General features: G+C 41.4%; 1 protein-coding gene across 1 annotated transcript in view; it reads right to left on the bottom strand.

The window, feature by feature from the left end:
- Positions 1–13,360, bottom strand: part of PHF19 (PHD finger protein 19) — a 240,082-nt gene that overhangs the window by 164,786 nt on the left and 61,936 nt on the right. The window contains exon 2 of the mRNA XM_053695775.1: positions 4,999–5,206. Coding sequence (XP_053551750.1) covers positions 4,999–5,193 — 195 coding nt within the window. The 5' untranslated portion in view covers positions 5,194–5,206. The remainder of the gene's footprint in view (positions 1–4,998; positions 5,207–13,360) is intronic.

Here is a 13,360-nt window from a genome sequence, read left to right as displayed (position 1 = left end):
CTAGACCTCACTCTATATACAGACAGTGTGCTAGACCTCACTCTATATGCAGACAGTGTGCTAGACCTCACTCTATATACAGACAGTGTGCTAGACCTCACTCTATATGCAGACAGTGTGCTAGACCTCACTCTATATGCAGACAGCGTGCTAGACCTCACTCTATATGCAGACAGTGTGCTAGACCTCACTCTATATACAGACAGTGTGCTAGACCTCACTCTATATCCAGACAGTGTGCTAGACCTCACTCTATATGCAGACAGTGTGCTAGACCTGATTCTATATACAGAGAGTGTGCTAGACCTCACTCTGTATACAGTATGCTAGACCTCACTTTATATACAGACAGTGTGCTAGATCTCACTCTATATACAGACAGTGTGCTAGATCTCCCTCTATATACAGACAGTGTGCTAGATCTCCCTCTATATACAGTGTGCTAGATCTCCCTCTATATACAGTCAGTGTGCTAGATCTCCCTCTATATACAGTCAGTGTGCTAGACCTCACTCTATATACAGGCAGTGTGCTAGACCTCACTCTATATACAGACAGTGTGCTAGATCTCCCTCTATATACAGACAGTGTGCTAGATCTCCCTCTATATACAGTGTGCTAGATCTCCCTCTATATACAGTCAGTGTGCTAGACCTCACTCTATATACAGGCAGTGTGCTAGACCTCACTCTATATACAGGCAGTGTGCTAGACCTCACTCTATATACAGGCAGTGTGCTAGACCTCACTCTATATACAGGCAGTGTGCTAGACCTCACTCTATATACAGGCAGTGTGCTAGACCTGATTCTATATCCAGACAGTGTGCTAGACCTCACTCTATATGCAGACAGTGTGCTAGACCTGATTCTATATACAGAGAGTGTGCTAGACCTCACTCTGTATACAGTATGCTAGACCTCACTTTATATACAGACAGTGTGCTAGATCTCACTCTATATACAGACAGTGTGCTAGATCTCACTCTATATACAGGCAGTATGCTAGATCTCACTCTATATACAGGCAGTGTGCTAGATCTCACTCTATATACAGGCAGTGTGCTAGACCTCACTCTATATGCAGACAGCGTGCTAGACCTCACTATATATACAGACAGTGTGCTAGACCTCACTCTATATGCAGACGGTGTGCTAGACCTGATTCTATATACAGACAGTGTGCTAGACCTCACTCTATATACAGACAGTGTGCTAGACCTCACTCTATATGCAGACAGTGTGCTAGACCTCACTCTATATGCAGACAGCGTGCTAGACCTCACTTTATATACAGACAGCGTGCTAGACCTCACTTTATATACAGTGTGCTAGATCTCACTCTATATACAGACAGTGTGCTAGATCTCACTCTATATACAGACAGTGTGCTAGACCTCACTCTATATACAGACAGTGTGCTAGATCTCACTCTATATACAGACAGTGTGCTAGATCTCCCTCTATATACAGACAGTGTGCTAGATCTCTCTCTATATACAGTGTGCTAGATCTCCCTCTATATACAGTCAGTGTGCTAGACCTCACTCTATATACAGGCAGTGTGCTAGACCTGATTCTATATCCAGACAGTGTGCTAGACCTCACTCTATATGCAGACAGTGTGCTAGACCTGATTCTATATACAGAGAGTGTGCTAGACCTCACTCTGTATACAGTATGCTAGACCTCACTTTATATACAGACAGTGTGCTAGATCTCACTCTATATACAGATAGTGTGCTAGATCTCACTCTATATACAGGCAGTGTGCTAGATCTCACTCTATATACAGGCAGTGTGCTAGATCTCACTCTATATACAGGCAGTGTGCTAGACCTCACTCTATATGCAGACAGTGTGCTAGACCTGATTCTATATACAGAGAGTGTGCTAGACCTCACTCTGTATACAGTATGCTAGACCTCACTTTATATACAGACAGTGTGCTAGACCTCACTCTATATACAGACAGTATGCTAGACCTCACTCTATATACAGACAGTGTGCTAGACCTCACTCTATATGCAGACAGCGTGCTAGACCTCACTTTATATACAGACAGCGTGCTAGACCTCACTTTATATACAGACAGCGTGCTAGACCTCACTCTATATATAGACAGTGTGCTAGACCTCACTCTATATGCAGACGGTGTGCTAGACCTGATTCTATATACAGACAGTGTGCTAGACCTGATTCTATATACAGACAGTGTGCTAGACCTCACTCTATATACAGACAGTGTGCTAGACCTCACTCTATATGCAGACAGTGTGCTAGACCTCACTCTATATGCAGACAGCGTGCTAGACCTCACTTTATATACAGACAGCGTGCTAGACCTCACTTTATATACAGTGTGCTAGATCTCACTCTATATACAGACAGTGTGCTAGATCTCACTCTATATACAGGCAGTGTGCTAGACCTCACTCTATATACAGACAGTGTGCTAGATCTCACTCTATATACAGACAGTGTGCTAGATCTCACTCTATATACAGGCAGTGTGCTAGACCTGATTCTATATCCAGACAGTGTGCTAGACCTCACTCTATATGCAGACAGTGTGCTAGATCTCACTCTATATACAGGCAGTGTGCTAGACCTGATTCTATATACAGACAGTGTGCTAGACCTCACTCTGTATACAGTATGCTAGACCTCACTTTATATACAGACAGTGTGCTAGATCTCACTCTATATACAGACAGTGTGCTAGATCTCACTCTATATACAGGCAGTGTGCTAGATCTCACTCTATATACAGGCAGTGTGCTAGATCTCACTCTATATACAGGCAGTGTGCTAGATCTCACTCTATATACAGGCAGTGTGCTAGACCTCACTCTATATACAGACAGTATGCTAGACCTCACTTTATATGCAGACAGTGTGCTAGACCTCACTCTATATGCAGACAGCGTGCTAGACCTCACTCTATATGCAGACGGTGTGCTAGACCTGATTCTATATACAGACAGTGTGCTAGACCTCACTCTATATACAGACAGTATGCTAGACCTCACTCTATATACAGACAGTATGCTAGACCTCACTCTATATACAGACAGTATGCTAGACCTCACTCTATATGCAGACAGTGTGCTAGACCTCACTATATATACAGACAGTATGCTAGACCTCACTCTATATACAGACAGTATGCTAGACCTCACTCTATATGCAGACGGTGTGCTAGACCTGATTCTATATACAGACAGTGTGCTAGACCTCACTCTATATACAGACAGTATGCTAGACCTCACTCTATATACAGACAGTATGCTAGACCTCACTCTATATACAGACAGTATGCTAGACCTCACTCTATATACAGACAGTATGCTAGATCTCACTCTATATACAGGCAGTGTGCTAGACCTCACTCTATATGCAGACAGCGTGCTAGACCTCACTTTATATACAGACAGCGTGCTAGACCTCACTTTATATACAGTGTGCTAGATCTCACTCTATATACAGACAGTGTGCTAGATCTCACTCTATATACAGACAGTGTGCCAGATCTCACTCTATATACAGACAGTGTGCTAGACCTCACTCTATATACAGACAGTGTGCTAGACCTCACTCTATATACAGACAGTGTGCTAGATCTCACTCTATATACAGACAGTGTGCTAGATCTCACTCTATATACAGACAGTGTGCTAGATCTCACTCTATATACAGACAGTGTGCTAGATCTCACTCTATATACAGACAGTGTGCTAGATCTCCCTCTATATACAGACAGAGTGCTAGATCTCACTCTATATACAGACAGTGTGCTAGATCTCACTCTATATACAGACAGTGTGCCAGATCTCACTCTATATACAGACAGTGTGCTAGATATCACTCTATATACAGTGTGCTAGATCTCACTCTATATACAGTGTGCTAGATCTCACTCTATATACAGTGTGCTAGATCTCACTCTATATACAGTGTGCTAGATCTCACTCTATATACAGGCAGTGTGCTAGACCTCACTCTATATACAGGCAGTGTGCTAGACCTCACTCTATATACAGACAGCGTTCTAGACCTCACTATATATACAGACAGTGTGCTAGACCTGATTCTATATACAGACAGTGTGCTAGACCTCACTTTATATGCAGACAGTGTGCTAGACCTGATTCTATATACAGAGAGTGTGCTAGACCTGATTCTATATACAGACAGTGTGCCAGACCTCACTCTATATACAGTGTGCTAGACCTCACTCTGTATAAAGTATGCTAGACCTCACTTTATATACAGACAGTGTGCTAGATCTCACTCTTTATACAGACACTGTGCTAGATCTCACTCTATATACAGTATGCTAGACCGCACTTTATATACAGACAGTGTGCTAGATCTCACTCTTTATACAGACACTGTGCTAGATCTCACTCTATATACAGTGTGCTAGACCTTACTCTATATACAGACAGTGTGCCAGACCTCACTCTGCATACAGTGTGCTATATCTCACTCTATATACAGTGTGCTAGACCTCCCTCTATATACAGTATGCTAGACCTCACTTTATATACAGACAGTGTGCTAGATCTCACTCTTTATACAGACACTGTGCTAGATCTCACTCTATATACAGTGTGCTAGACCTTACTCTATATACAGACAGTGTGATAGATCTCACTCTATATAATTGTATACTCTGTCTGAATCTTTCCCTTGAAGGGTGCAAGCCTAGAGCCTTGTCTAGCACGTACTCCATGGATCCTAGGTTGCGTTACGTACGGTATATGGCATTTCCTATTCACCGTGCTATACTTGTAGATATAAAGCAGCTTAAACTCACCAAAGCCCTTACTGGGCAAGGAAATAGCATAAGTTTAGCGCTGTGGAACCTGTTGGTGCTCTACAAATTACTGATAATAATAATAATAATAATAATATGTTTATGTAACATAGAAAGTGTTTGCTTTAGAGCATGTGAGCTTTTGGTTTATTTATTGCACATGCAGAAGAGTTTTACCCTCTTTATTTTCCCGAGGTAATAAAGCCCATCTGTCCAGCGACACAGCACGTACTGCCCTTCAGCCTGCGGCTCCGTCAGCTCCATTAGCGCGCGTCTGTTTTTCCCAGCTGGTTTTCTGCCCGTGTGCTGCAGGTGCCCACAGGTGGAGTAGACCACTAGTTCTGGTGGTTCCACAATGTTCTTCTCCATCATCTCTTAAGGAAATCTGCAGCAAAACACAGAGACTGTTTTCAATTATAGCCCCATACCAGCTGCACATACGGTTATATAGCTCCATACCAGCTGCGCATACGGTTATATAGCTCCATACCAGCTGTGCATACGGTTATATAGCTCCATACCAGCTGTGCATACGGTTATATAGCCCCATACCAGCTGTGCATACGGTTATATAGCCCCATACCAGCTGTGCATACGGTTATATAGCTCCATACCAGCTGTGCATACGGTTATATAGCTCCATACCAGCTGTGCATACGGTTATATAGCTCCATACCAGCTGTGCATACGGTTATATAGCTCCATACCAGCTGTGCATACGGTTATATAGCTCCATACCAGCTGTGCATACGGTTATATAGCCCCATACCAGCTGTGCATACGGTTATATAGCCCCATACCAGCTGTGCATACGGTTATATAGCCCCATACCAGCTGTGCATACGGTTATATAGCTCCATACCAGCTGTGCATACGGTTATATAGCCCCATACCAGCTGTGCATACGGTTATATAGCCCCATACCAGCTGTGCATACGGTTATATAGCTCCATACCAGCTGTGCATACGGTTATATAGCCCCATAACAGCTGTGCATACGGTTATATAGCTCCATACCAGCTGTGCATACGGTTATATAGCCCAATACCAGCTGTGCATACGGTTATATAGCCCCATACCAGCTGTGCATACGGTTATATAGCTCCATACCAGCTGTGCATACTGTTATATAGCCCCATACCAGCTGTGCATACGGTTATATAGCCCCATACAAGCTGTGCATACGGTTATATAGCTCCATACCAGCTGTGCATACGGTTATATAGCTCCATACCAGCTGTGCATACGGTTATATAGCTCCATACCAGCTGTGCATACGGTTATATAGCTCCATACCAGCTGTGCATACGGTTATATAGCTCCATACCAGCTGTGCATACGGTTACGCAGCCCCATACCAGCTGTGCATACGGTTACGCAGCCCCATACCAGCTGCGCATATGGTTATATAGCCCCATACCCGCTGCACATATGGTTATATAGCCCCATACCCGCTGCACATATGGTTATATAGCCCCATACCCGCTGCACATATGGTTATATAGCCCCATACCCGCTGCACATATGGTTATATAGCCCCATACCCGCTGCACATATGGTTATATAGCCCCATACCCGCTGCACATATGGTTATATAGCCCCATACCCGCTGCACATATGGTTATATAGCCCCATACCCGCTGCACATATGGTTATATAGCCCCATACCAGCTGCACATATGGTTATATAGCCCCATAACAGCTGCACATACGGTTATATAGCCCCATACCCGCTGCACATACGGTTATATAGCCCCATACCCGCTGCACATATGGTTAAATAGCCCCATTATATAGCCCAATACCAGCTGAACATATGGTTAAATAGCCCCATACCCGTTGTACATATGGTTATATAGCCCCATACCAGCTGCACATAAGGTTATATAGCCCCATACCAGCTGCACATATAGTTATATAGCCCCATACCAGCTGCACATATGGTTATATAGCCGCATACCAGCGGCACATATGGCGATTGCGGTATGAAAATTCTCCGTAACGAGACCCCATTGATGTCTATGGCCTGTTTTGAACATCCAATAGGATTTCATCAGCTCTCATCCTATTGGCTGATTTAAATTTGAAGAATCAAATCAGCCAATAGGAAAGCAAGGTATGCCATTTTTAAACGGCTACCTTACATTGAAGCTTCAGTGTACGGCGGGGACCATATGAAGAGGACGATCCAAGCTGGATGTCTTCGCTGCTCTGCGCCGCTGGGATGAAGATACAAGACGCCCCTGCAATGGATGAAGACGTTGCCGCATGGATGAAGACTTCTCGCCGCCTGGATGTCCGGACTTCAGGAACGGTGAGTAGATATTCTGGGGTGTTTTTTTTTCAGATTACGGTTTGGGCTTTTGAAAAAGAGCTAAATGCCCTTTTAAGGGCAATGAAAAAGAGTTGAATGCCGTTTTAAGGGCAATGCCCATACAAATGACCCTTTAGGTTTTTTAGAGTTAAGTTGTTTTTTTTTATTTTGGGGGGTTACTTGGGTGGTAGTTTTACCGTTTGGGGGACTTTGTATTTTTTTTACAGGTAAAAGAGCTGTTTAACTTAGGGCAATTCCCTACAAAAGGCCCTTTTAAGGGCTATTGGTCGTTTATTGTAGGCTAGGAGGTGTTATTATTTTTTGGGGGGTATTTTTATAGGGCTATTAGATTAGGTGTAATTGTTTTTATTTTTGATAATTTCGTTTATTATTTTTTGTAAGTGTCTTTATTATTTTGTACTTTTTTCGTAGTGTTAGGTTTTTTCAAATTTTTAATTTAGATTTTTTTATTGATGGTAATTTTTATTTTATTAGAATAGTAAGGTTAGTTTAATTTATAGTTTAATGTTAGGTTTATTTTTATTTCACAGGTAAGTTTTTATTTATTTAAATATAGTTATATTGTAATTTTAAATTAAAGTTAGGGGTGTGTTAGGTTTAGGGGTTAATAGTTTAATATAGTGTTTTGCAATGTGGGGGACCGGCGGTTTAGGGGTTAATAGGTTTATTTAGTTGCCAAGATGTGGGAGGCCAGAGGTTTAGGGGTTAATAACTGTATTATAGTGTTGGCAATGTCAGGAGCGGCAGATTAGGGGTTAATAACTTTATTATAGTGTTTGCGATGCCGGAGGGTGGCGGTTTAAGGGTTAATAGGAAGTTTATGGGTGTTAGTGTACTTTGTAACACTTTAGTTATGAGTTTTGTGAAACATTTTTGTGGCGCAAGACTCAACTACTGCTTTTAGATGGCGGTATGAATCGTGTCGGTATAGGCTGCAACTGTCACGCCGTTGTGCTGTCCTTACCGCCGCAACTCCTTTCCGTTGCCATAGATGCTGCGGTGGCTTCAGGCGCTGGGAATGACATCATCTGCTTATCCCTCTTCTGATGCCGGTTCCGGATTCCTCCTGTGGCGCGAAGACTTCCTATGTAACTGCCTCAGTCTCTCTCACCTATGCCCAAGTATAGGTGTTACTGTGTGTGCTCCTGGGTGCTATTGTTATATTGCTAGACTGTTACCATATTGTTACTGAACTCTGCCTGCCTGACTACTCTGCCTGTTAACCCCTAACTGCTGGATTGATATACTGTTGCTGAACTCTTAAAAGATAAGCACAAGAAGAGGGCGCCTCATTGTGTAATACTGTTTCACAAACAGACAAGAGGATGAAAATAGTTGCGCTTACCGGATGTTTTGACACCGTACTGTGATCGGTGCAAAATAGCAGGCTAGCACTTAACAGTGGCTAGTACACTGTGTCCAGCTCCGCTTGTGAAGGCTGCCGTTGTGTGTAGAAGCTCCAAGGCTGTTCTGAATTCAGATGCTGCACACCTGTTGCCAATACTGGATATTTTCGGATACTTAAAAGTGTGTGAAAATAATGTAGGAGACAACTTCCAAACTTTAAAAATATAAACGCTTTATTTGTAACGCGTTTCTCAACCAAATAGCTGGTTGTTTCTTCAGACGAAAGGAAAGCGAAATTGTTTGTTGCTGAACTCTGCTTTTCTGACCTATATCACATACAGCCCTCTGTGAGACCTACTGTAATGTATACATCTATATAACATACACCCCTCTGTGAGACCTACTGTAATGTATACATCTATATAACATACACCCCTCTGTGAGACCTACTGTAATGTATACATCTATATCACATACACCCCTCTGCGAGACCTACTGTAATGTATACATCTATATCACATACACCCCTCTGCGAGACCTACTGTAATGTATACATCTATATCACATACACCCCTCTGCGAGACCTACTGTAATGTATACATCTATATCACATACACCCCTCTGTGAGACCTACTGTAATGTATACATCTATATCACATACAGCCCTCTGTGAGACCTACTGTAATGTAAACATCTATATCACATACACCCCTCTGTGAGACCTACTGTAATGTATACATCTATATCACATACACCCCTCTGCGAGACCTACTGTAATGTATACATCTATATCACATACACCCCTCTGCGAGACCTACTGTAATGTATACATATATATAACATACACCCCTCTGTGAGACCTACTGTAATGTATACATCTATATCACATACACCCCTCTGCGAGACCTACTGTAATGTATACATCTATATCACATACAGCCCTCTGCGAGACCTACTGTAATGTAAACATCTATATCACATACACCCCTCTGTGAGACCTACTGTAATGTATACATCTATATCACATACACCCCTCTGTGAGACCTACTGTAATGTATACATCTATATCACATACACCCCTCTGTGAGACCTACTGTAATGTATACATCTATATCACATACACCCCTCTGTGAGACCTACTGTAATGTATACATCTATATCACATACACCCCTCTGTGAGACCTACTGTAATGTATACATCTATATCACATACACCCCTCTGTGAGACCTACTGTAATGTATACATATATATCACATACAGCCCTCTGTGAGACCTACTGTAATGTATACATCTATATAACATACACCCCTCTGCGAGACCTACTGTAATGTATACATCTATATCACATACACCCCTCTGCGAGACCTACTGTAATGTATACATCTATATCACATACACCCCTCTGCGAGACCTACTGTAATGTATACATATATATAACATACACCCCTCTGTGAGACCTACTGTAATGTATACATCTATATCACATACAGCCCTCTGCGAGACCTACTGTAATGTATACATCTATATCACATACAGCCCTCTGCGAGACCTACTGTAATGTATACATCTATATCACATACAGCCCTCTGCGAGACCTACTGTAATGTATACATCTATATCACATACACCCCTCTGTGAGACCTACTGTAATGTATACATCTATATCACATACACCCCTCTGCGAGACCTACTGTAATGTATACACCTATATCACATACAGCCCTCTGCGAGACCTACTGTAATGTATAGATCTATATCACATACACCCCTCTGAGACCTACTGTAATGTATATATATATATATATATATATATATATATATATATATCTCACATACAGCCCTCTGTGAGACCTACTGTAATGTATACACCTATGTCACATACAGCCCTCTGTGAGACCTACTGTAATGTATATATATCACATACAGCCCTCTGTGAGACCTACTGTAATGTATACATCTATATCGCATACACCCCTCTGTGAGACCTACTGTAATGTATACATCTATATCACATACACCCCTCTGCGAGACCTACTGTAATGTATACATCTATATCACATACACCCCTCTGCGAGACCTACTGTAATGTATACATCTATATCACATACAGCCCTCTGTGAGACCTACTGTAATGTATACATCTATATCACATACACCCCTCTGTGAGACCTACTGTAATGTATACATCTATATCACATACACCCCTCTGTGAGACCTACTGTAATGTATACACATATATCGCATACACCCCTCTGTGAGACCTTCTGTAATGTATACACCTATATCACATACACCACTCTGTGAGACCTACTGTAATGTATACATATATATCACATACAGCCCTCTGTGAGACCTACTGTAATGTATCTATATCACATACACCCCTCTGTGAGACCTACTGTAATGTATACATCTATATCACATATACCCCTCTGTGAGACCTACTGTAATGTATACACCTATATCACATACACCCCTCTGTGAGACCTACTGTAATGTATCTATATCACATACAGCCCTCTGTGAGACCTACTGTAATGTATCTATATCACATACACCCCTCTGCGAGACCTACTGTAATGTATACATCTATATCACATACAGCCCTCTGTGAGACCTACTGTAATGTATACATCTATATCACATACAGCCCTCTGCGAGACCTACTGTAATGTATACATCTATATCACATACAGCCCTCTGTGAGACCTACTGTAATGTATACATCTATATCACATATACCCCTCTGTGAGACCTACTGTAATGTATACATCTATATCACATACAGTCCTCTGTGAGACCTACTGTAATGTATACATCTATATCACATACACCCCTCTGTGAGACCTACTGTAATGTATACATCTATATCACATACACCCCTCAGTGAGACCTACTGTAATGTATACATCTATATCACATACACCCCTCTGTGAGACCTACTGTAATGTATACATATATATATCACATACACCCCTCTGTGAGACCTACTGTAATGTATCTATATCACATACACCCCTCTGTGAGACCTACTGTAATGTATATATATATATATATATATATATATATATATATATATCACATACACCCCTCTGTGAGACCTACTGTAATGTATACATCTATATCACATATACCCCTCTGTGAGACCTACTGTAATGTATACATCTATATCACATACACCCCTCTGTGAGACCTACTGTAATGTATCTATATCACATACACCCCTCTGTGAGACGTACTGTAATGTATCTATATCACATACACCCCTCTGTGAGACCTACTGTAATGTATATATATATATATATATATATATATCACATACACCCCTCTGTGAGACCTACTGTAATGTATACATCTATATCACATATACCCCTCTGTGAGACCTACTGTAATGTATACATCTATATCACATACACCCCTCTGTGAGACCTACTGTAATGTATCTATATCACATACACCCCTCTGTGAGACGTACTGTAATGTATCTATATCACATACACCCCTCTGTGAGACCTACTGTAATGTATCTATATCACATACAGCCCTCTGTGAGACCTACTGTAATGTATACATCTATATCACATACACCCCTCTGTAAGACCTACTGTAATGTATCTATATCACATATACCCCTCTGTGAGACCTACTGTAATGTATCTATATCACATACACCCCTCTGCGAGACCTACTGTAATGTATACATCTATATCACATACACCCCTCTGCGAGACCTACTGTAATGTATACATATATATATCACATACACCCCTCTGCGAGACCTACTGTAATGTATACATCTATATCACATACACCCCTCTGTGAGACCTACTGTAATGTATACATCTATATCACATACACCCCTCTGTGAGACCTACTGTAATGTATACATCTATATCACATACACCCCTCTGTGAGACCTACTGTAATGTATACATCTATATCGCATACAGCCCTCTGTGAGACCTACTGTAATGTATACATCTATATCACATATACCCCTCTGTGAGACCTACTGTAATGTATACATCTATATCACATACACCCCTCTGTGAGACCTACTGTAATGTATACATCTATATCACATACAGCCCTCTGTGAGACCTACTGTAATGTATACATCTATATCAAATACACCCCTCTGTGAGACCTACTGTAATGTATACATCTATATCACATACACCCCTCTGTGAGACCTACTGTAATGTATATATATCACATACACCCCTCTGTGAGACCTACTGTAATGTATACATATATATCACATATACCCCTCTGTGAGACCTACTGTAATGTATACATCTATATCACATACACCCCTCTGTGAGACCTACTGTAATGTATACACCTATATCACATACACCCCTCTGCGAGACCTACTGTAATGTATACACCTATATCACATACACCCCTCTGTGAAACCTACTGTAATGTATACATCTATATCACATACACCCCTCTGTGAGACCTACTGTAATGTATACATCTATATCACATACACCCCTCTGCGAGACCTACTGTAATGTATACATCTATATCACATACAGCCCTCTGTGAGACCTACTGTAATGTATACATCTATATCACATACAGCCCTCTGCGAGACCTACTGTAATGTATACATCTATATCACATACACCCCTCTGTGAGACCTACTGTAATGTATATATATCACATACACCCCTCTGTGAGACCTACTGTAATGTATACATCTATATCACATACACCCCTCTGTGAGACCTACTGTAATGTATACATCTATATCACATACACCCCTCTGTGAGACCTACTGTAATGTATACATCTATATCACATACACCCCTCTGTGAGACCTACTGTAATGTATACATCTATATCAC

Source organism: Bombina bombina, chromosome 12 (assembly GCF_027579735.1).
Source record: "Bombina bombina isolate aBomBom1 chromosome 12, aBomBom1.pri, whole genome shotgun sequence".
NCBI classification, from domain to species: Eukaryota; Metazoa; Chordata; class Amphibia; order Anura; family Bombinatoridae; genus Bombina; species Bombina bombina.
The sequence above is the reverse complement of the archived record's forward strand: the minus strand, read 5'-3'. Positions and strand labels throughout refer to the sequence as shown.